A 23218-nucleotide genomic window follows, 5' to 3' on the forward strand; every position below is an offset into this window, starting at 1 on the left:
AAAAAAAAAAAAAAACAAACAAAAAAAACACAAAAAACAAACAAAAAAAAAGAATTAGTTTTTTGTTATTTTCTATCTATCCCCTCAAATATGTGCCAATAAAAATTTCTGGTACATGCGTGTGCAGGTTTGTTATATAATAACAAAAAAAAGAATTATACAATTTAAAGAAAAAGACGTAAAATTTTTTTTTAATTTCTGGAATTATGTTCACCAACTGCCAACACTAGTTTCTTTCTTTTTTGAGATGGCGTCTCACTCTGTCACCGAGGTTGGAGTGCAGTGGTGCGATCTCGGCCCACTGCAACCTCTGCCACCTGAGTTCATGCGATTCTCCTGCCTCAGCCTCCTGAGTAGCTGGGATTACAGGCACCTGCCACCTCGACTAGCTAATTTTTGTAGTTTTAGTACAGACAGGGTTTCACCATCTTGGCCAGGCTGGTCTTGAACTCTTGACCTTGTGATTGGCCTCCCAAAGTGCTGGGATTACAGGCATAAGCCACTGCACCAGGCATAGTTTTTTTTGTTTGTTTGTTTTTGTTTTTGTTTTACAGGGTCTCACTCACCAAGGCTGTAGTGCAATGGCACAATCAGGGCTTACTGCAACCTCTGCCTCCTGGGCTCACGTTTTCCTCTCACCTCAGCCTCCCAAGTAGCTGGGACCACAGGTGCATGCCACTACGCTTAATTTTTGTATTTTTTTTAGAGTTGGGTTTTTGCCACGTTGCCCAGGTTGGTCTCAATCTCCTGAGCTCAAGCAATCCACCCACATTGGCTTCCCAGGTGCTGGGATTATAGGCATGAGCCACCACGCCCAGCCCCAACACTAGTTTGTAGGTATGAGATATATTGTCTTTCCATAGTGCTTATTTTAAAAATAATAACAACCTATCCTTTTAATAAAAACAAAAGTCACTTCTTTCAAACAATTTAAAATCTGGATTAAATGGCCAGGCTCAGGGGCTCACGCCTGTAATCCCAGCACTTTGGGAGGCCGAGGCGGGTGAATCACGAGGTCAGGAGATGAGACCACATGGTGAAACCCCGCCTCTGCTAAACATTAGCTGGGAGTGGTGGCACATGCCTTTAGTCTCAGCTACTCAGGAGGCTGAGGTAGGGGAATTGCTTGAACCCAGGAGATGGAGGTTGCAGTGAGCCAAGATCGTGCCACTGCACTCCAGCCTGGTGACAAAGCAAGACTCTGTCCCCCCCCCAAAAAAAAACTGGATTAAATATGGCAGACTGTTAACTGTCATCTATAATTTGTGATAATAGGTGTTGTCTATATCATTTTTTATTCTTTTGAATATTTCAAACTAAAAAATAATGAAATACCTAAGTTGGCTGGGTGCAGTGGCTCATGCCTGTAATCCCAGCACTTTGGAAGGCCGAGGCAGGTGGATCACCTGAAGGCAGGAGCTCAAGACCAGCCTGGCCAACACAGTAAAACCCATCTCCAATAAAAATACAAAATGTAGCTGGGTGTGGTGGCAGGTGCCTGTAATCCCAGCTACTTGGGAGGCTGAGGCAGGAAGAATCGCTTGAACCCAGGAGACGGAGGTTGCAGTGAGCTGAGATTGCACCACTGTTCTCCAGCCTGGGCGACAGAGGGAGACTCCATCTCAAAAAAATAAAGCTAAATAAAATACATAAACTAGAAATAACTTGCAGAGGATACAGAACATTGATACCTACAATAAGGTGCTAACGAAAGGGGGGAAATGGCCAACTAAAACCAGCATATTACCCTCAAGACCTACTTCAGCTTCTTATTACAGCATCTGTATCTTCACTTTTGGTTTGAGGCCAAGATGAAAATACATTTTTGTTCATTTGTTAATGACTCAAGCAAAGTGTAGGAAAAAAAATACCAAAAGAAAGTATGCCTCCTAGTGGTGGGATTAAGAGTGATCATTTCTCTGCCTCTGGGTTACATTTTCTTTTTTGAGATGGAGTCTTGCTCTGTTGCCCAGGCTGGAATCCAATGGGATGATCTCGACTCACTGCAACTTCTGCCTCCTGGGTTCAAGCGATTCTCCTGCCTCAGCCTCCCGAGTAGCTGGGATTTCAGGCACGTGACACCACACCCAGCTAATTTTTGTTATTTTTAGTAGACACAGGATTACACTGTGTTCGTCAGGCTGGTCTCAAACTCCTGACCTTGTGATCCGCCCCCCTCTCCCAAAGCACAGGGATTATAGGCATGAGGCACCTCACCCGGCCTGCATTATATCTTTCTATCGTTTTCCAAATTATTTATGACAATCAATAAAACAAGTTAAAAGGCTGTTATGGTCAATATTATCTTAATGCAAGACAAGAGCTGCATCTGTTGTGACAACAAACTCAGTAGAGCAGTGCCCGGCACAGAGCAGGGGTTGTGTGTGGGTTGTGACTGTAAGGTCACCTCCCACTTTCCTGGTCCCCTCCCCTTAACAGATCAGTAGCCCAGGCAGGAAGCAGGGGCCTGCAGGTACCCTGAACCCCAAAGAAGCACTCAACGTACATAGTTTTGGTCAAAATTAGTAAACTTTATTTAAACTTCAAAAAAATAAAATAACAGACAAAAGGCAGCTTTAGCTTTGTTCTTCCCGAGGATCAGCTGTAACCACTCAGAAGAGCAGGAACTACCCCTAAGTTAAAATACCCTTTACCGCCCCCCTATCAAGCCACAGGCAAGGATCTTCAATTTGAGGACAGGCAGGGGGTGGGTGGGGTGGGAACGAGACCACCACCGGGCCAGGGGGTTCTGACAGCACGAGTGGAGAACAAGACAAGAGGCCGCATCAGACACGGGATCCAGTTCACTGGGAGGTCTGCCACAAGGTGTTATGTACAAGGGGCTGGACTGGGGACGACACCCCAAAAGGGAAGCAAGAACTGCACAGCCTGGGCAGACTGCCCTGGGCCCTAGCCCGCTGCTGCGCTCCAGGCACCCTCAGTTCTCCTCGTCACTGTCATCCGGACTGATGGCCGGGCTGGTGAGGCTGTAGGTGGGACTGGTGGGTGAGTAGCCAGGGGAAGTAGGAGAGTAGGTAGAGCCTTTCGGGGAGGTGGGCGAGTAGGTGGGGCTGGTCGGTGAATACTTGGGGGAAGTGGGCGAGTAAGTGGGGCTAGTAGGTGAGTACTTGGGGGAAGTCGGGGTGTAGACTGGAGAGGTTGGGGAGTAAGTAGGGGAAGTTGGGGAGTATTTCGGGGTAGTGGGTGAATAGGTGGGGCTGGTAGGTGAGTACTTGGGAGAGGTGGGTGAGTATTTGGGACTGGTAGGTGAGTACTTGGGAGAAGTTGGGGTATATTCTGGGGAGCTGGGACTGTAGGAAGGACTGGTTGGGGTGTACTTGGGTGAGGTTGGGCTGTAGCTGGGCGAGCTGGGGCTGTAGCTGGGCGAGCTTGGGGTATAGGTTGGAGACTGTGGTGTGTATCGTGGGCTGGAAGGGGAATAACTTGGTGAGGTTGGGGAGTAGCTGGGTGACGTTGGAGAGTAGCTTGGAGAGGTTGGGCTGTAGTTAGGGCTGGTAGGTGTGTAGTTGGGACTGGTAGGTGAATAGCTGGGTGATGTTGGGCTGTAGCTGGGTGATGTTGGGGTATAATTGGGACTGGTTGGAGAATAGTTCGGGCTGGTGGGTGAGTAACTTGGAGAAGTGGGTGAGTAGCTGGGAGAGGTAGGTGAATAGCTTGGAGAGGTTGGTGAGTAGCTGGGGGAAGTGGGAGAATAGCTGGGGGAAGTTGGTGAGTAGCTGGGAGATGTCGGCGAGTAGCTGGGAGAGGTGGGTGAGTAGCTGGGAGAGGTGGGCGAGTAGCTAGGGGAGGTGGGTGAGTAGCTGGGAGAGGTGGGTGAATAGCTGGGAGAGGTGGGTGAGTAGCTGGGAGAGGTGGGCGAATAGCTGGGAGAGGTTGGTGAGTAGCTAGGTGATGTTGGGGAGTAGCTGGGTGATGTGGGGCTATAGTTGGGACTGGTTGGAGAATAGGATGGAGAGGTGGGGGAGTAGGAGGGGGAAGTGGGGGAGTAAGAGGGACTCTGGGGTGTGTAGCCCCCAGGAGAGCGGGGCTCATAGGCAGGTGACGTCGGTGAGTAGCTGGGAGACATGGCACCACCTGTGGGGAAGAAGCCAACAAAGGAGATGAGCGATGGGAAGACTCACCCAGAACTGAGGAGGAAACAAACCTGGCCTGACAGACGGCGAGAACTCACCTGGTGAAGGGATGTAGGGGCTTGAGGGACCTGGGGAGCCTGGGGAGCCTGGTGTGGGAGACCAGGCAGGGGAGTAACCCGGGCTGAAGCCGCTGGCATCAGATGCAGCACTGGGAGAGAAGCCAGCTGCCCCTGGAGTCATGCCACTCCCTACAGAGTAAGAGAAACAGGTTAAGGACAGAACTAGAACACAGATGACCCCAACTCTCCCTGCTGCACCTTCCACTCGCCCTCTTTGGCCTTGAGTTCCAACAACGGCTACTGTTCACGATCTCAGCTCACCCACCTCTGAACCACCTGGAGAGCCCTCTTCCTGGACCAGGTTACTCACCAACACTGGGGGACCAGGCGCCGTAGGCAGGGGTTGCACCCTGGTTCCAAGGCGTCATGGCAGGAGAGATTCCACCCATGGGACTGGGTGCTGACCCAAAGAACATGCCGGTGGCTGCAAAGAGGCACACAGGAACTCATGAGGAGCAAGAACAGCAGGGACTGGTGACACCTTCCCACCCACGGCCTGCCCCACCACCTTGCTGACCCAGCCAGGTCCTGGGCAGCTGGGGCCCTTCATACTCACGTCCAGCAGCCCCCAGGCCGGGGATATTGGTGGGGATCTCCATGCCATACTTGCACTTCTCTGCATCAAGCAAGAGGTCAAAGCAGCCAGTGCCGGCCGGAGCCAGCTGGCCCAGCATGATATTCTCAGAAACCCCCTTCATGGGGTCGCTCTCGCCGTGTGCGGCTGCTTCCATAAGCACGTCCACCTAAACATAGCGGACAGGCCCCATCAGACCTCTCCACACACAGCACCTGGCTGTCCCACTGCCACAGACCAGCCGTCCAAGGTGGGCACCTTTCTTCCCACACTGTTCCCTCCTTCTGCCCTATTCAGAAGTTACACTGTTACCGTTTCCTCAAAGGAACACTTCATGAGTGGTCCTGTGTCCTGGCGGTTGACTCCGTGTCGGGTGATGGCCATCAAGTGACCGCGACAGGTCATGGTATCACACAACAAAGCCAAGTGTCGGTAATTGACATAAGAGCCATCGAAGGAGATGACATGGTACAGCTCCCGCTCCAGGGCCTTCCGCACGGCTTCAATGCCCAGCACCTGGCACAGGGGAGGGATGAGAAAAGGAAAGTCAGAGCCCAGCAACTCTGCTCTCATCCCTGCTCCTGCCGTCACCCAGATCTAGGGAGGGTGTCAGAAGCCAGGATATCCCACTCAGAATGGATTCAGGCAGAAAAATTCTGAGCCTGAGGAAATCCTGTGAGTGGGGAGCACAGAATGAGGAGCCTAAGAGCCAGAGATGCACAGAAGGCCTCTGGGAAGCACATTTGGAGCTCACCGTGAAGATCTCCACGATGTCATTGGACGTGGTGCGCACAGGGTCCACATCCTTCTCACTCAGCACCCGCATCAAGCTCACGCCGTCCGTCTCCAGGATCCACTCCTGCAGGGCCTTGAACTCCCCGTCCTCCGTGATGATGATCTTCTTCTTGTTGTCTGTCTGTGGCAAGTGCATGTATACCTATGGAGAAGACAGCGTGCTCAAAGTGTGTAGGGCGGTGAGGTGGGGAAGTGGGCGGAGGGAAGGCGGGGACGGAGGGAGCTGCTGACCTTGCTGATCTGCTCAATGCCCTGCAGGGTCATATCTGTCAGCATGTTGGACTCGATGCAACGCAGGAAGACGTCATCATCCATCTTGTCTACCACCTCTTCCTCCTGCAGCAAGAGTGAGGTCCTGGTCTCCTCACCGGTCCTCACCTAAAACTGTAACCTCCTCTGGTCTCCTCCCCAGCTCTCAAACTACAGCCTCCCTGTGGGCCTAAGAGTCAGCCACCAGGCTCTGCCCCTCACAGTTCCAGTGAGACTTTTTTTTTTTTGAGACAAGAGTCTCGCTGCTGTCAGCCCAGGCTGGAGTGTAACGGCACGATCTCAGCTCAGTTCCAGCAGTTCTCCAGTGAGACTTGCCGATTTTACAACATTAAAAGAAGCCTAAGGAAAGGCACCCAAATCCCACCACCCTAACACATCCACTCTGGTGCAGTATTGCCTAGCAAGCAGCTGGTTCCATGTACATGTCGTGTCCCCAGTGGCTGTGCCCAAGCACATAGCATGCCTTGCTCCAGCACCTCACCACGTGTTCACCTAGGCTGCTGCTGTCATGACAGTCATCACTTAACAGTCATATACTGGGCCGGGTGTGGTGGCTCATGCCTGTGATCTCAGCACTTTGGGAGGCCGAGGCAGGCGGATCACCTGAGGTCAGGAGTTCAAGACCAGCCTGGCCAACATGGTGAAACCCTGTATTTAAAAAAAAAAAAAAAAAAAAAAAAAAAAAGTCATATACTGTATTCCATCAAGACCTATCAATGCTTTTATAACTATTCTCTGACAGCAGTTCAGTAGTCAGTGAGTTCTTCAGTTTTTGTTTGTTCGTTTTGAGACGGAGTTTCACTCTTGTTGCCCAGGCTGGTGTGCAAAGGTACAATCTTGGCTTACCACAACTCCCACCTCCCAAGTTCAAGAGATTCTCCTGCCTTGGCCTCCAGAGTATCTAGGATTACAGGAATCCACGACCATCCCCAGCTAATTCTGTATTTTTAGTAGAGATGGAGTTTCTCCATGTTGGTCAGGCTGGTCTCGAACTCCCGACCTCAAGTGATTTGCCTGCCTTGGCCTCCCGAAGTGCTGGGATTACAGGTGGGAGCCACGTGCCCAGCCTGAATTTTTCAGTTTTTATTACTGAAGCACCAGGCACCAACATGTGCTATAAGCAAGTATCTTAGGAGCCATGCCCAGGAGTGGTCACTGGTCCAGCCTTTTCAGGGGTCTTGTACATGTCACACAACTTCCCCTAGGACACAGCATCCTACTGCCCAACCTACCCCCAAGTTTGACCCCTGCCTCAGGAATGGGGTTTGTATTGCCGAAGGAAAGCAAGTGGCAGGAGCCTCGGGGGAACAGAGCCAAGTGACAGGGCAAGAGGGAGGCACTCCTATTTTAACACTATCTGTTTTATCTACTTGGCCACTGCTGTGGATTTTGAAGATCGTTGCTAATCATCATTCCCCAACCCTAAGTTAGGTGGGTACAACTGGCCCCTCAATGTTGAGTGCATCTTCATTTCTTTGGTCCCTAACATGATTTAAGAGTTTTACACATGTGACACATTGACTTCTTCTTGGGCCTGTTACCTCTTGCATCTTGTTCTCATCGCTGTTCATGATGCGAATACGAAGCACCAGCTTCTCTGCATTGTCATCATTAAAGATGCAATTCAAGTCGTCGCCAAAACCTGGTGGGGCGAGGAGCCATGAGAAAGGCTGCAGCTAACAGGATCGGCCCTAACCACCATCCATTCGCAGCTCTCTCTGAGCAAGGATCACTTTTACCTCCCCCTCCTCCTCACAGAACCTTCCTTTTCACAGAAACCCTTGGAAAGAGAAAGGGGGAACACTGAGAGGAGAAAGGGAGTAGAGAGAGGACCTGGAGAATCAGAGCACGCTTTGGAGGGGTGGAACTGGGACGTGGACGGTAGTGAGGGTGGGTGGCTCTTTAGGGGCTCAGGTGTGGTGAATGCAACAGGTGGCAGCCCAGATAGCAGGGTTCCTGAGCCAGCCTCCTCCGAGGCTTACCGGCATTGATCTTCTCAGCAATCTGCTCCATGGTCAGCTTCCGGTCAGTCATGTGCTTGCGATCCAGCTCCACCCGCAACAGCCAGGGGGAAATTCGGGCCACATCAAAGTCAGGCATCTCGTAGTAGACATTCACCCATTCCTGATCCTCTGCCACCACTGTGCTCTGGGGGTTGGGGTCATAGTAGATGGCTGTGTTGGCAGTCACTTTCCTCAACGTTGTATGCTCCAGGCGGCACAGAATATCCTGGGAAGAGACAGGAATTCATGACACAGGGAACTGAATAGCCCTAAAGGCCTCTTCTATCCCTCCTTATCAAGGGAATCCAAAACGCTTTATTCATGGGGAAGAGTTCTCTTTTTTTTTTTTGAGATGGAGTCTCACTCTGTTGACCAGGCTGGGGTACAGTGGTACGATCTCAGCTCACTGCAACCTCCACCTCCCAGGTTCAAGCGATCCTCCTGCCTCAAACCCCGTAGTAGCTGGGATTACAGGCACACATTATCATGCCTGGCTAATTAATTTTTGTACTTTTAGTATAGACAGGGTTTCGCCATGTTGGCCAGAAAGTCTTGAACTCCTGACCTCAGGCGATCCACCTACCTCGGCCTCCCAAAGTGCTGGGATTACAGGCGTGAACCACCGTGCCTGGCCAAGTTCTCCTTCCTTTCTTCCTGCCAAGAAGCCCAGTACCTCCAATCCCTACCTTGGCTCTCTCAGCATCTCGAGCGGACTGGCCCAACAGGAAGACAGTAAGCGAAGGGGTCTTTGGCTTCTTGGAAATGTTGATGAGCTCCTTAAGTCGGGGCACACCCAGCGTCACATTCTTGGCAGACACACCAGCATAGTGGAAAGTGTTCAAGGTCATCTGGGTAGCAGGTTCTCCAAGGGACTGTGCAGCCAGAGCTCCCACCATTTCACCAGGATGGGCCTAAGGAAAAGCTAGCATCAGACAAAGCCAACAACTCTCCTGCGGTTAATGAGTGGGATGTGGTCAGGGCTGGGACTGTATTCTCAAAGGACAGGGGCAGTTGAGTTTGGAAAAGGCAGACAACTGCTAAAAACAAACCAACCAACCCTTCTTATTTGATCATCCCCTTCCTCACAGAGCTTCCATTTATAGGATACCATTTGGCACCTGGTATATAGCACATCCAGAAAAAGCTACTATACCATCTGAAATCCAAATTTCTTTTTTTTTTTGAGGTGGAGTCTCACCTTGTCACCCAGGCTGGAGTGCAATAGCGTGATCTCAGCTCACTGCAACCTCCACCTCCCGCCTCAGCTTCCCAAGTAGCTGGGATTAAAGGTATGCACCACCATGCCTGGCTAATTTTGTATTTTTAGTAGAGATGGGGTTTCTCCATGTTGGTCAGGTTGGTCTCGAACTATGGCCCTAAATCAGACTCTGCACCTGCCTTGGCCTCCCAAAGTGCTGGGATTACAGGCGTGAGCCACCACACCCAGCCAAGATCCAAATTTCTAAACTTATGTTGAAGTTACAGGGTAAATATTCATTTTATAAATTAGCTAAAGAAGCAGCTCCCCATGTGTTATGAGATAACCATTTAAGAAATTAAACTTACCTGGAATCCCACAGTATCTAACTTTTTCAGACTAATTTCTTCCACTAAGTAAATACGTGTTTAAGATTCATCACTGGTAAAGGCAGGATTTTGTTATATTGCCCAGGCTGGTCTCCAGCTCCTGGGTTCTGGTGAGCCGCCTGCCTCTATCTTCCAAAGTGTTGAGATTATAGTTATAAGCTACCGCATCTGGCTTATCACTGTCTTTTTTGTGGCTTGACAGCTTTTTTTTTTGCTGAGACAGAGTCTCACTCTGTCGCCCACGGTAGAGTACAGTGCATGATCTCAGTTCACTACTGCAGCCTCAACCTCCTAGCCTTAGGTGATTCTCCCACTTCAGCCTCCCAAGTAGCTGGGATTACAGGTGTACTCCAGCACGCCTGGGTTTTGTTTTGTTTTTTTTTTTTCTGTAGAGATGGGATTTTGCCATGTTGCTCAGGGCTGGTCTTGAACTCCTGGGCTCAAGGAATCCTCCCACCTCAGTCACCCAAAAAGCTAGGATTACAGACATGAGCCACTGTGCATGGCTGTTCATTATTTGAGATGGTCTCCCTCTGTCATCCAGGCTGGAGTGTAGTGGTACAATCTTGGCTCACTGCAACCTCTGCCTCCCAGGTTCAAGTGATCCTCCTGACAGCCTCCCAAGTAGCTGGGATTAGAAGTGTTCATCTATTTTTTTATTTTTCTATTTTTAGTAGAGATGGGGTTTTACCATGTTGGGCAGGCTGGTATTGAACTCCTGGCCTCAAGTGATCTGCTCACCTCAGCCGCCTCCTAAAGTGGTGGGATTACAGGTGTAAGCCACCTCGCCCAGCAGTTCATTACTTTTTATTGCTGAATGGTGTTCCCTCAAATGGATAGAATACATTTTGCTTATCCATTCATCAATGGATGGACACTTGTTTTCACTGCTTATTGTAACACTGCTATGAGAATTTGTATATAAATGTTTGTGTGGCCATATGGTTTCTGTTCTCGAGTATATATATATATAGATAGATGTAGGAATGAAACTACTGGGCCATATGGTAACTCTATGTTTAACTTCTTAAGGCAGTTGTACCTTTCCTACCAGCAATGTATGAGGGTTCTAATTTTTCCACATCCTTGTCAACACTTGTTATTATCTGTGTTTTGGATTACAGTCATCCTAGTGGATGTGAAGTGGCACATGAAACTCTGGTTTCATTCGCATTTCCCTGATGGGTAATGATGTTGAATCTTTTTATTTATTTATTTATTTATTTATTTATTTTATTTATTTATTTTAATTTTTTTTTTTTTTTGAGACGGAGTTTCGCTCGTTACCCAGGCTGGAGTGCAATGGCGCGATCTCGGCTCACCGCAACCTCCGTCTCCTGGGTTCAGGCAATTCTCCTGCCTCAGCCTCCTGAGTAGCTGGGATTACAGGCATGCGCCACCATGCCCAGCTAATTTTTTGTATTTTTAGTAGAGACGGGATTTCACCATGTTGACCAGGATGGTCTCGATTTCTTGACCTCGTGATCCACCCGCCTCAGCCTCCCAAAGTGCTGGGATTACAGGCTTGAGCCACCGCGCCCGGCAGATGTTGAATCTTTTCATGCATTTACTGATCATTTACATGACTAGCACTCTTCTTTGGGGAAACTGGGCTCACTGAGACCTCCGCCTCCAGGTTCAAATGATTCTCCTGCCTCAGCCTCCAGAGTAGCTGGGATTACAGATTACAGACATGTGCCACCACGCCCAGCTAATTTTGTATTTTTAGTAGAGATGGGGTTTCTCCATGTTGGTCAGGCCAGTCTTGAACTCCTGACCTCAGGTGATCTGCCCGCCTTGGCTTCCCAAAGTGCTGGGATTATAGGCGTGAGCCACCATGCCCAGCCAGGACACATGTATTGAAATCCTTTGAGACCTTTTATTTTTGATTTATTATATAAGTCCTTTATATTTTTTACGTATGGCCCTTATGAGATAGATGATTTCCAAATATTTTCTTCTGTCATTAGTTATTAGTTTATCATAAAAGAGAAATATGGAAATATGTATATATTTTTTTAAGACAGGTTTCACCATGTTGGCCAGGCTGGTCTCAAACTCCTGACCTCAGGTGATCTGCCTGCCTTGCCTCCCAAAGTGCTGGGATTACAGGCATGAGCCACCGTGCCTGGCCAGGACACATGTATTGAAATCCTTTGAAACTTTTTATTGTTGACTTGTTATATAGTCCTTTACATATTTTTCATGTATGGCCCTTATGAAATAGATGATTTCCAAATATTTTCCTTTTTTGTCATTAGTTATTAGTTTATTATAAAAGAGAGATATGGAAATTGCTTTTATTATTTTTTTATATGTGTGTGTATATAAATTTTTTTGTTTTTAAGACAGGATTTTACCATGTTTGCCAGGCTGGTCTCAAACTCCTGACTGCAAGTGTGCCTGCCTTGGCCTCCCAAAGTGCTGGGATTACAGGCGTGAGCCACCGCACCTGGCCATGGAAATTATTTACATGATGAAAGATTTCAGAAATTCAGTGGAATGGGCAGCTTCACGCTGATGCCATTTCAATAGTGACAGTCTACATACTTTCCAAGAATGTCACCATCTCTAAACAGGAAATAATCCTTGTCATCTAGAATTACTCTGATGCCTCCATATTCTGAGAGGACAACTTTATCTCCAACTTTCAGGCAACTGGTTGAATCTCTCCACTCTTATCTTTAGAACCTGATCCAACAGCAACTACTCTTGCTTACAATAGTTTTCCTTAAGATTTTTCTGAGGCCGGGCGCGGTGGCTCAAGCCTGTAATCCCAGCACTGTGGGAGGCCAAGGCGGGTGGATCACGAGGTCAAGAGATCGAGACCATCCTGGTCAACATGGTGAAACCCCGTCTCTACTAAAAAACTACAAAAAATTAGCTGGGCATGGTGGTGCGTGCCTGTAATCCCAGCTACTCAGGAGGCTGAGGCAGGAGAATTGCCTGAACCCGGGAGGCGGAGGTTGCAGTGAGCCAAGATCATGCCATTGCACTCCAGCCTGGGTAACAAGAGGGAAACTCTGTCTCAAAAAAAAAAAAAAAAAAAAAAAAAAAAAAAGATTTTTCTGGAAGCATAATGCCTCTTTTGGTTATAGCAGCACTCCTTTCAACTAGTACTTAGTCAAAGAGTGGAGGAAACTTTTTTATGCTGTCCTGCCATGACTCCCCCTTCACGTTGTACTCTGCTCTGGTACATTGTCACAAGGAGAACCCCCCCTCCGCCCCTATCACCATCCAGCCCTCATGACATGTGGAAAAAAAGCCCAAATATCTTCTGTTCTCTGCGTAGGTACTTTCTTGATCACGCTTTCTATGAAGCATGAAGTCTTAAATTTTGATAAAGTCCAATTCATCTCTGTTTTTCCCTTGGGATGCTTATGCTTTTGTTGTACTAAGAATTCACTGCCTAATCCACAGTCAGAAAGAGTTATCCAAGTTTCCTTGTAAGAGTTTTATAGTGTTAGCTCGTGAATTTAGGGATTTTGAGAGAGTCTTTGTACATGGTGTGAGGTAGGAATCCAACTTCTTTTGCATGTGGATATCCAGCTGCCCCAGCACCATTAAGACTATTTTTCCCCCATTTAATTAAACTGGCACTCTTGTGAAAAATCAAGTGACCATAAATGTCAGGGTTTATTTCTGAACTCAATTCTATTCTATCAATCTTCATATGTACCTTTATGACAGAGCACACTGTCTTGCTTACTGTAGCTCTGTAGTAAGTTTTAAGATCAAGGAATGAGAGTTATACAAGTTTTGTTATTTTTAAATATTGTTTTGGCTATTCTATGTCCCTTGCATTTCCATATGAATTTTAGCATCAGCTTGTAAATTTCTGCCAAAAAGCCAGTTGGGATTTTGATAGGGATTATATTGAATCTGTAGATCACTTTGGGAAGTAGTGCTATTTAACAGTATTAAGTCTTCCAATCCATAAATATGAGGTATCTTTCATCTAGGTCTTCTTAATTTCTTTCAGCCGTGCTCTACAGTGTTTCCTAATACATTTTTAATTATTTAATTTATAAAAATTGACTTAAAACAGATTCAGAGGTATGACATTATAATGACACTGCTTTACTCTGTTATTATCCTATAAAATCCTTAAAACCAGTGAAAGCATATTCCAATATCTGTAAATCTTTTTTTCTATTTACTCCCTCCAATTCCCTGTCTTTATCTAAATTAGACTGTGCACACAGCAGGGACTGTAGGGGGAAAAAAAAAAAAGAACATTTCTCCTACATCACATCCCAGTCATGCCACTTATTTCCCACAGGACCATCATACAATCCAGCCACTCTCTCTAAGCCTTTTTGTGTCTGCAACCTGGGACTAACAAGCTCTCCCCTCTTAGCAGTATTCTAAAGCCAATATTGGCCAAACACAGAACTTGGTAAGGTACACAGCAGTCTCTCCCTGAATGAGAGCTGTTGTTAGGTGATTGTGGGCAGAAGTGGGCTGTTCTTGGAAACCAAAGAAGTCAACAGGTAAAAGGAGAAAAACAAGATTGCCATGAGGAGCACAACACTCACAATGGCTTGGTTGAACTTGGACTCAATCTCCCCAAGCAGCCAGTCAAAGGCCTCTCCACTGAGCCGAAACTCCTCCGCCATGCGGCGGGAACACAATGTGGATCGCAGGTGAATGTTGAAGAGCAGCGTGGCATTTTCCTGGGCCTGTCGGCTTAGTGGGTCATCCCCATTCACGATCACCAGCTTCTTGCTCAATTCCTTGACTCCTGGGGACCAATTAAAGGTGAAGAGATTGTTAGACGAGGGCCCAGCAGTCTCCTTTCCCCTAGCCTGGCTTGGAGACCCCTCAGCAGGTACTCACCCTCTACCACTTTGATGGGGTGCAGGTCAGAGGGAAGGCGCGGGTTGATGTGGAAGATTTTCTGAGCATTCCAAATCATGCGCAGCAGGTTACAGGGGAGGACGACCTGAGGAAGGAGGGAATGGAGGAAGGCTTGAGTCTGGCGACAGCCATCCAAGGCGGCACATCTGTAGTGTAGCACTTCCCACCCACACACACCTTGCTGTCTCCAGTTGGGAAGATGACCCTGAGCACCTCCCGATCCTCCCGCATCCGCTCAAATTCCCGCTCCAACTCATTCTGTATATGCGCATTGCTCAGCACGTCCTTCACCAGGTCCTCCTGCAGCGTGCGCCGCAGGGCCCTCTCATTGGTATAATCAAAGCGGAACCTGAAATGCAAGGGGTAGTCAGTGGGCAGGTGGGCTGTGGGACCTTCGTCTCCACAAAAAGCACTGTGAGTCTCCCAAAGGTGCACAGCCGACCAGGTACAGCGGTTCAGAGGCAAGAATCCTGGACAGAGAAAGATCCAGGCTCAAGGACTGCCACTGGGACCTGAGTACATACATGCCTGCCCTTCTGCAGCTGCTTTATAACCTCAGCAGGGACAAAGTGGGGACCAATCTTAAATCTACCTTTATCCACCCCCTCCCCCATGTCACACAGCTGTTTCGGATAGGTACGGGAAAGGACTAAAAGGCAAGCTCTAGTGCTAGACATACACCAGGCTGTCTCTTTGGAGTGGGAATGGGAACCCTACTACTAAGGCCCTGAGCCCCAGGAGCAAGAACCACCCGCCTGCGCCTCCTTACTTCTTCTCAAAAGCCTTGTTGGAAGGCTTCAGCGTAGCCAGGTTCTGGAACTCAACGCTCTCGCCCGCCAGGCCATCCTCGCCATAGCGCAGCTGCACCACCTGGTTGATGGAGTTCCGCACAGTCGCGTCGTACTTCACCATCACTGACTCCATGGACTTGATCAGCCGCCGCTGGATGTATCCTGGAGGGAAGTAATCAGTTGTAGGACCCAAGGCAAAAAGAGAATGATAAAGCCCAAAGACCCAGGCTACCTGACTCTCAGAAGAGTTAACTAGTAGCCCCTTTGTCTTTAATGCCTTTGAATAAAAACTATGTCTACCACTAGCCGGACAAAAAGCCCTGCAGCAACCACACCCAGGGGACAGGCCAGCAGAGCCCCAGAGGCTCTATCCCTGGGTTGTGGAATGCTGCACAGCAATCCAAATGAGAGTGTCGGTGCCTACTCTGAGTCTCTGATCTTTCCACAAGGGCCAGAATGATACCCCTGGGAACAGAAGCCTGAGAATTTCCACTCCCCACCTATCAGGGGTTTCTCAGTCTGCAGCAGTCCCTGTTAATAGCCCAAGGAAGACTCATGAAGAAAGCCTCACCAGTCTCAGCAGTCTTCACAGCTGTGTCGATGAGCCCCTCACGACCCCCCATGGCATGGAAGAAGAACTCGGTGGGTGTGAGGCCGGCCAGGTAGGAGTTCTCCACAAAGCCACGGCTCTCAGGCCCATAGTCATCCTTGATGAAGTGAGGCAGAGTCCGGTGCTTGAAGCCAAATGGAATCCGCTTGCCCTCCACGTTCTGCTGGCCGACGACAGCAATGACCTGGGAAACAGGAAGGTGGGACATATTGAATTCCCTTTGCCTTAAGAATAATGGTTCCCAAGATTTTCCCTCAACTCCTGTGATCCTCCCGACCAAGATACATTCAAACAGCTTCCTTCCTCTTCCCAAATTTCAGTGTGGCCCGTGTGTGGAAAGATACAGCTCCTCACCTGGGAGATGTTAATCTTGGAACCTTTAGCTCCGGACACAACCATAGACTTGAAATTGTTGTATTCAGACAAAGATTTCTGAGCAGAGGAGCCAGTCTTGTCTCGGGCATCGTTAAGAATGCGGTTCACCTGATTCTCAAAAGTCTGCCGCAGAGTGTTTCCTGGGGTGGGCTCCAGCTCATTGTTATGTGCCTTCTCGATGACCTGGAGGCAGAGTTCCGGTGAGACATCCATACCTACTCTCCACCCCTTCCCTCTAACCTTGCACTCCCTTTGCTCTTGATCATGCCAAGTTCAAAGTCCCTGGAAACCCCGTACTCCGTCTCTGGCAGCCTTCCCTCTCACCTCTATTACATCCTGCTTGGCCTTCTTAATAGTGTTCTGAATGTCCTGGTAAGTCTTAGAATCAGCAATGGAGTCCCCAATGCCAATGGTATGACCTAGAGATAGGGAAAACCATCAGCAATCCCCTCTTTGGACCTCTAAGAAACATGGAATGGAATTATAGCCAAGAAAGTAGAAGGAGGGACACCAAATCCAAGGAAGAAAGAAAGGGATGGAAAGACAGTAACAAGTGAGAGATGTCACAGAGAGGTCTTGGTACCGCCTCCATGCTCACCCTCGATGAGGAGCCAGTTGTTAATGACAGTCTGAATGTTGGAGTAGAAGAGGCGAGTGATGTCATGACCCATCTCTAGGTAGGAGATGTGGACCAGGGAGCCAGCTGACGTGCCCAGAGACTTCTTACACAGGATGCCCATGATCAGCTCTCCATTCTCCACCACCACCTAAGGACAAAGCATCCACTCAAGGCCCCTGCTCTGGTCCTGGCTCCCATGTCCAAATTCTGTCCTCATATACTCAGAAGCCAGGCCCTACCTTGGTGTCCCCAGGAGAAATATGCTTGTAAGGGCCACTGTCTTCGTCATCAGGATGGGTGCTGTGGGTGCGGATACAATTGATGTGGCCAGGTATGATGAGGGAGAAGATCTGCTTGCCTGTCCACAGGGGCCGGGGCTTTAGGATGGCTGGCTGTGGGACCTTCCCATCCCACGTCGACAGGAACATCAGGAGGTTCATCACTTCACCCTGTGAGACAAAGAGTAAGACGGAGAGGAAGTCAAACTGCAGGCCTCACATCTCAGGAATGTGAGAGAAATGTTAGAGAGTTTCCATGCCCAAGGGAGAAAACCAGATTTTGGAGGCAGAGATGTCAGGAAAAGTTTTTTCCAAACTTTTCTTTTTTTTTTTGAGACAGGGTCTTGCTTTGTTACCCAGGCTGCAGTGCAATGGCACAATCGGGGCTCACTGCAACCTCAGCCTACTGGGGTCAAGCAATTATCTTGCTTCAGCCTCTCGAGTAGGTGGGATTACTGGTGCCTGCCACTACGTCCAGCTAATTTTTGTATTTTTGGTAGAGATGGGGTTTCACCATATTGGCCAGGGTTGTCTCCAACGCCAGGCCTCAAGTGATGTGTATGCCTCAGCCTCCCAAAATCCTAGAATTACAGGCGTGAGCCACCATGCCCGGTCCCAAACTTTTAATTAAAAATTCATTGTAATAGTAAAATTGTTGTTTTTGTTCTTTTTTAAACAATAAGCATAAATTTCTCTTAATAATTAGGAAATGAGTGAAGGTAAAAAAAAAAAATTGAAAAATAAAATTTTAACAAGGTCCTACTTACTTTCCCCTTTATCTTTCCTTTACAGACAATATCTGGAATTACATGAAATTTTAAGGAATTAAATGGGGGAACTAATGCCTTACACCCTTTTTGGCCTCTGAGTTTTCCTAATCCCCCTTTCTTTTGCCCACCAGCAAAGGCAATCCCACAAACAGACAAGTGCAGGGTAAGTCAGGAAAAAAACCACAGCTCTTTCTCCCTGGCCTCCACCTTGCACCCGGAGCCCCGCTGCCCACTTAAGCCAGGTTTCCATTTTGACCACATACCCGCTCCAGGAAGACATCTCTCTTGGTGAATTTGCGCACTGCTGTCAGTGTGTCCTGCACAATACCCATGACAGGCCGATTGCTTTGGGGCGTGACAATCATGCGAGGAACCATGGCCAGCTCCTGGATCTCTGCCCGTGTTTCCAGAGACTGTGGCAAGTGCAAGTTCATCTCGTCCCCATCAAAGTCTGCATTGTATGGAGTTGTCACACTACAGTGAAAGAGAAAAGTCAGGGTTGGGAAGATGTCAGCAGTGAAACCTCAAGGAGCTGCCCAGTGTGGCCTCCCCAACCCCAATTCCAACCTGCTTCCCTCAGCCAGGGACTGACCTAAGATTCAAGCGGAAGGTGGACCAGGGGAGGATGCGGACCCGATGCCCCATCATGGACATCTTGTGCAGAGTCGGCTGCCGGTTGAAGATAACAATGTCCCCATCACACATGTGCCGTTCCACCTAGGGAAGTAAGATAAGGTAAAGGTCTCAGTGAAGGAGGTATCTAAGAATGAAATGACAATGAATCTAAAGTCCTTTGTAGGTCAGGCAAGGTGGCTCATGTCTGTAATCCAAGCACTTTGGGAGGCCAAGGTGGGAACACCACTTGAGGTCAGGAGTTCAAGACCAGCCTGACCAACATGGCGAAACCCCATCTGTACTAAAAACACAAAAATTAGCTGGGCGTGGGATTACACGCCTGCAATCCCAGCTACTCAGGAGGCTGAGGCAGGAGAATTGCTTGAACCCAGGAGGCAGAGGTTGCAGTGAGCCAAGATACCAGCACTACACTCTACACACCAGAGTTTAAATAAAAAAAAAAAATCCTTTGCAACCTGAAAGAGATGACACCATGGTGCTAATTCACTTGAAACACTTATTAAACACCTCCTTTGGACAAAGGTCTGGGCCAGACACCAGGTTATCAGGCATGAATAGAATACAACATCCACCAATCTCAAGGAATTCAGTGAGGAAAGAAAAGCAAGAGCAATTCTGAGCATAAAGCCTTCTGTGCTGTTCCTCCACAGATCCCTCTTCTCTGCCACATGCATGCTGCCCCTGGGTTTGTGCAACCCTCACCCTGAATGCCAGTGGCCAGCAGCTGCCTGCACACCTGGGCAGCAGTAGCCTTTAACAACAGAGTCAAGTCTAAATCCCAATGAACAAGACAGACTCAGATGGCCTATCCCAGCCTGCCCCATTTCAGAAAGCTTTCTGCTCAGGTGGCTGAGAGGCCCTGGCCTGTGACATGCCTTATAGCCGGTCTGCAGATGAAGGTCACTGGGCTTGGGGTGAAAACGCAAGTCAATCCGATCGCCATTGTCTCGGATGATGTACTTGGCCCCTGGGTACTGGCTGTTCCCCCTGCGCACTAATTCTTGAAGTCTAGGAAGGAAAGAGGTTTAATGAACACGATGCTTCCTAAAAAGCCCCTGCAGCCACCCTCACCCCAGAGCCCTGAATGGAAGTTCAACTTCAGAACTTCAACTCCTCCTTGCTTCAAGCCCACTCGCGAGGTAGGATGAACACAGTCTCAAAGCCTTGCCACTGAGGCCATGTCTTCCCTAGCCATTTCCAATGGAGGCACACCTGTCAATGTTGAAGGGGGTGACAATCTCCGCAAAGGTCATGTTGGCAGCAATGGAGCGGGGCACGCCAACCTGGTCAATGGAGAGGTTGGGGTCGGGGGTGATCACAGTACGGGCTGAGAAGTCCACTCGTTTGCCCATCAGGTTCCCCCGCACCCGGCCTTCCTTGCCCTTCAACCGCTGCTTCAGGGACTTGAGGGGACGCCCAGACTTCTGCATGGCCTGTGAGGAAAAACACAGGGTGGGGGTGGCCCAGAAAGTCAACATTGGGCCCTCTTCCAGAGCTCTGAGGCCTCATGCTAGCCCCGACCCTGGCTCCAATCCACAGATGGTGGGGAGCATGCTAACTCACACGGGGTAGGCCAGGCAGCTCGTTGTCCACCATGGTGGCCACATGGAACTGAAGGAGCTTCACATCCTCTGCAATGACATGGGCTGCTGCACCATTCTGCTCGTTGCGCCGCAGCTGATTGTTGATCTTCACAATGTCAGCCAGTTTGTGAGTCAGGTCATCCTAAGGCAGGAAGTCAGAATCATCACGGTCCAGCCACCACTGCCAGCGCTCGGCAGGCATGTGCCAGGCACACAGCACAGCTCTCATCCTCACTCCATCCCAGGAGGCAGGGCTGCCCACTATCACTGATAGATTCAGAAACACCTTTGTGGCCTTTAACCACATAAAGAGACTCAAGAAAGGTCATACGACCAGTAAGTGGCAGGGGATTTTCAAACCCAGGTCCATCCATCCATCCATCCATCCATCCCCCAGGCACACCCCGGCCCCACCTACAGGGCTTCCTCCCTTTAAATATCTTGCCCTCCAGCTAAGAGGCAGAGCCCTGGAGCCACTGACCTGGTTTCGGGCAGAGCCCTGCATCACAACAGCAGGCCGCACGGAGAGTGGGGGCACAGGCAGCACGGTGACGATCATCCACTCTGGCCGCGCATAGCGGGGCTCCATGCCTAGCACAAAACACTCCTCATCTGAGATGCGTTTGAAGATCTCATGCACTCTCTCTGGACTCAGCAGGATCTTCTTCTCCTGAGAGTCCTCATTAACGTGCTTCCATTCCGCATACAGCTCCAGGCCAGAACGTCGGATCCTGGGCTGGTACCGTCCACAGCCACCATGGCCCTTCCGAGGAGAGAGAGGAGCCATCAGAGCCCAGAGGTTGAGCCATTTCCCTCCACACCAGGCCAGCTCCTCCTGCTCCTCCATGTCCTTCCCTTCCAGTTTCCTCCCTCCAGGCTTCTATGGCCACCTTCTGATCCCTCCTTCCCAAGTCTCCACCAGCCCCAGCCACCTTCTCTTTGGTCAGATCCTCGTCACCCTCAGGCTGTTCCACACCAAACTTGTTGTCCATCTCCTCCCCACCCTCGCAGATGTTTTTGCCCTTGCAAAGGTCGTAGACATGTGTGAGCCGCTTCTTGGGCTGTCCCTTGGATTTGGCCAGGATGTCCTTGATCTTTGGGTTGTTCTGGGGACAGGACAGAGCAGGGTCAGTGGAAGCCATCCCACTCCCCACCACCAGCAGCCTCCCTCCCAGACCAGAGCCCATTCCCCACTCACAGAGTCCACAAGCAGTTTGGAGCAGAAGAAGCAGACACAGCGCAAAACTTTCATTGTCTTCACCAGGAAGCCCACATGAAACACAGGCTTGGCCAGTTCAATGTGGCCAAAGTGGCCAGGACACTCTGTCATGTTTCCTGTGGGACACACACCCAGTGCTTTGCTCCCAGCTCCACTCATCTCTGAGGCCTCCAGGTGTCTACCATCAGCCCTAGTTTTCTTTGAGGACCCAACCTACCTCCCCTTTGGCATCCCACCCAGCCCCCAGCACTTACCTGCACATGTTTGGCAGCGGCCAGTCCGCTCAATCACCCCCTGTCTTGGATCCATCAGCCCCCCAAGCTTGGGGCGGCCTCCCTCAGTCGTCTCCGGGTATTTGATACCACCCTCCGTCACAGACATTCGCTTCTGCAAAGAAAGGAAAGCCAAAAACTAAACAGCGTTCCCAGTTCCTAGCTTTTGTGGCTGGGAGGCTCTGTACTAAGGTCTGGGAAAACCCTGAACTACTTATAGAAGAAAGTAAGTTTAGCCTAGAGTAAGGGGAAGGGTTGAATATCCCAAATCAGAGGTTTATTCTAGTCACTGAGGGAGGAAAAGCACTCACACTAAACAATGGTCAACACTGAGTTCCATACAAATCACCTGCCACTAGGAGGCACAAACCCCACAAACCCCCGACTTCCATCTGGGTTAAATTCTAGGTCTCTGACATCCACAGGATTAACCACAAAAAGAAATAAAAGTTGTTTCAGGAAAAACAAAAAACAAAACAATGCTTTATTTGTTCCTCCCAAGCAGAAATCAAGCTCATCATCTGAGACCCTGGCAGGAGCCTCTTTGTACTGGTACCCTTGCCATGACAGCCCAGGTGTTCTGCCCCAAGACATGCCAACTCAAGCCCCGATAATGAACAAGGCACTCAGAGATGCAGTCCTGTTTCTTTACCCTCATTTCTGTCATGCCCTCCTTCTCAAGGCCTGACCTTGCTTGAACACTTTCATGTCCAGAGGGAGATTTTATTAAAAGACTGGAGAAACAGGTGCTAGGAACACAGGTTGGTGGAAGTGATCTGAAGCAAAAGTGAACAGCTGGAATCCCAAGAAAGGTGGAGCCAGGACTTGACGGGGACATTTCAGGGAAGGAAAGGAGGAAACAGAAGAACTCAGAAGTCGATGGGCTGGGCATGGTGGCTCACATCTGTAATCCCAGCACTTTGGGAGGCTGAGCTGGGTGGATCACCTGAGGTCAGAAGTTCAAGACCAGCCTGGCCAACATGGTGAAACACCATCTCTATTAAAAATAAAAAAAATTAGCCAGGCATGGTGCTGGGTGCCTATAATCCTAGCTACTCAGGAGGTTGAGGCAGGAGAATCGCTTGAACCCAGGAGGCGGAGGTTGCAGTGCACCGAGATTGTGCCACTGCACTCCAGCCTGGGTGACAGAGCGAGACTGTCTCAAAAAANAAAAAAAAAAAAAAAAAAAGAAAAAGAAAAAACAAAGATGTAATGCTATTCCACTTACACTTAGTAGACTACAGCATAGTATAAACATAACTTATATGCACAGGGCAACCGAAAAACTTCATGTGACTTGCTTTATTGCAGTGGTCCAGAATCAAACTCACAGATCTCCAAGGCAAGCCTGTACACTCATTCTCAACTCTCTAACTCCAGGCCTCACTTTTCTTCTGGACTTAGGGTTCAAACATTTAACTACCTACTGAACCCCCTGCAAACATCACACCAATAACGCAAATTAAACAGGTCTAAAAGCAAACTCTTCCACAAAAGCCTTCTTCCTTTAGTCTCCATCCTAGACTCAGAAAACCTATGCTTACCTTTCCTTACCTTCAAGCATAAAACAGTCCAAAGAACATGGACCTAGCTATCAGGGACCCTTGCTTTGGAATTCTGCCTCTATTACTTATAAACTGTGTAACCATTAAGAACTTAATTAGCCTGTTTAAATCAAGGAAGTGATTGCTGCTTTATGAATGGCCACTATTATTATTCAATCATTCACCAAGTACTGGTCACTTTTACCTCCTATTTTTTTC

General features: G+C 49.0%; 2 protein-coding genes across 3 annotated transcripts in view; one reads left to right on the forward strand and one right to left on the reverse strand.

Annotated features, from left to right (window-relative positions):
- Positions 1-2526, forward strand: part of LOC108306440 (protein angel homolog 2-like) — a 4779-nt gene extending 2253 nt beyond the window's left edge. Inside the window, 1 exon segment of the mRNA XM_017531370.2 lies at positions 2440-2526. Coding sequence (XP_017386859.1) covers positions 2440-2526 — 87 coding nt within the window.
- The window catches only part of POLR2A (RNA polymerase II subunit A), a 30251-nt gene continuing 9543 nt past the window's right edge, over positions 2511-23218 (reverse strand). Inside the window, exons 2-29 of one of the 2 annotated variants that reach the window (XM_017531615.2) lie at positions 21438-21570; positions 21163-21299; positions 20897-21070; positions 20446-20727; positions 19945-20106; positions 19594-19814; positions 19257-19389; positions 18338-18462; positions 18009-18219; positions 16937-17146; positions 16677-16845; positions 16403-16497; positions 16058-16261; positions 15665-15887; positions 15072-15255; positions 14480-14651; positions 14282-14387; positions 13981-14186; positions 8542-8766; positions 7835-8081; positions 7394-7494; positions 5814-5918; positions 5542-5724; positions 5100-5303; positions 4770-4956; positions 4524-4637; positions 4193-4342; positions 2511-4095 (exon numbers count right to left, since the gene is read on the reverse strand). In XM_017531615.2, the coding sequence (XP_017387104.1) occupies positions 2939-4095; positions 4193-4342; positions 4524-4637; positions 4770-4956; positions 5100-5303; positions 5542-5724; positions 5814-5918; positions 7394-7494; positions 7835-8081; positions 8542-8766; positions 13981-14186; positions 14282-14387; positions 14480-14651; positions 15072-15255; positions 15665-15887; positions 16058-16261; positions 16403-16497; positions 16677-16845; positions 16937-17146; positions 18009-18219; positions 18338-18462; positions 19257-19389; positions 19594-19814; positions 19945-20106; positions 20446-20727; positions 20897-21070; positions 21163-21299; positions 21438-21570 (5820 nt within the window). In that variant the 3' untranslated portion in view covers positions 2511-2938. The remainder of the gene's footprint in view (positions 4096-4192; positions 4343-4523; positions 4638-4769; positions 4957-5099; positions 5304-5541; positions 5725-5813; positions 5919-7393; positions 7495-7834; positions 8082-8541; positions 8767-13980; positions 14187-14281; positions 14388-14479; positions 14652-15071; positions 15256-15664; positions 15888-16057; positions 16262-16402; positions 16498-16676; positions 16846-16936; positions 17147-18008; positions 18220-18337; positions 18463-19256; positions 19390-19593; positions 19815-19944; positions 20107-20445; positions 20728-20896; positions 21071-21162; positions 21300-21437; positions 21571-23218) is intronic. The other variant, XM_017531616.2, reaches the window with a different exon arrangement.

The sequence above is a fragment of the Cebus imitator genome, unplaced genomic scaffold, assembly GCF_001604975.1.
Source record: "Cebus imitator isolate Cc_AM_T3 unplaced genomic scaffold, Cebus_imitator-1.0 Scaffold72, whole genome shotgun sequence".
NCBI classification, from domain to species: Eukaryota; Metazoa; Chordata; class Mammalia; order Primates; family Cebidae; genus Cebus; species Cebus imitator.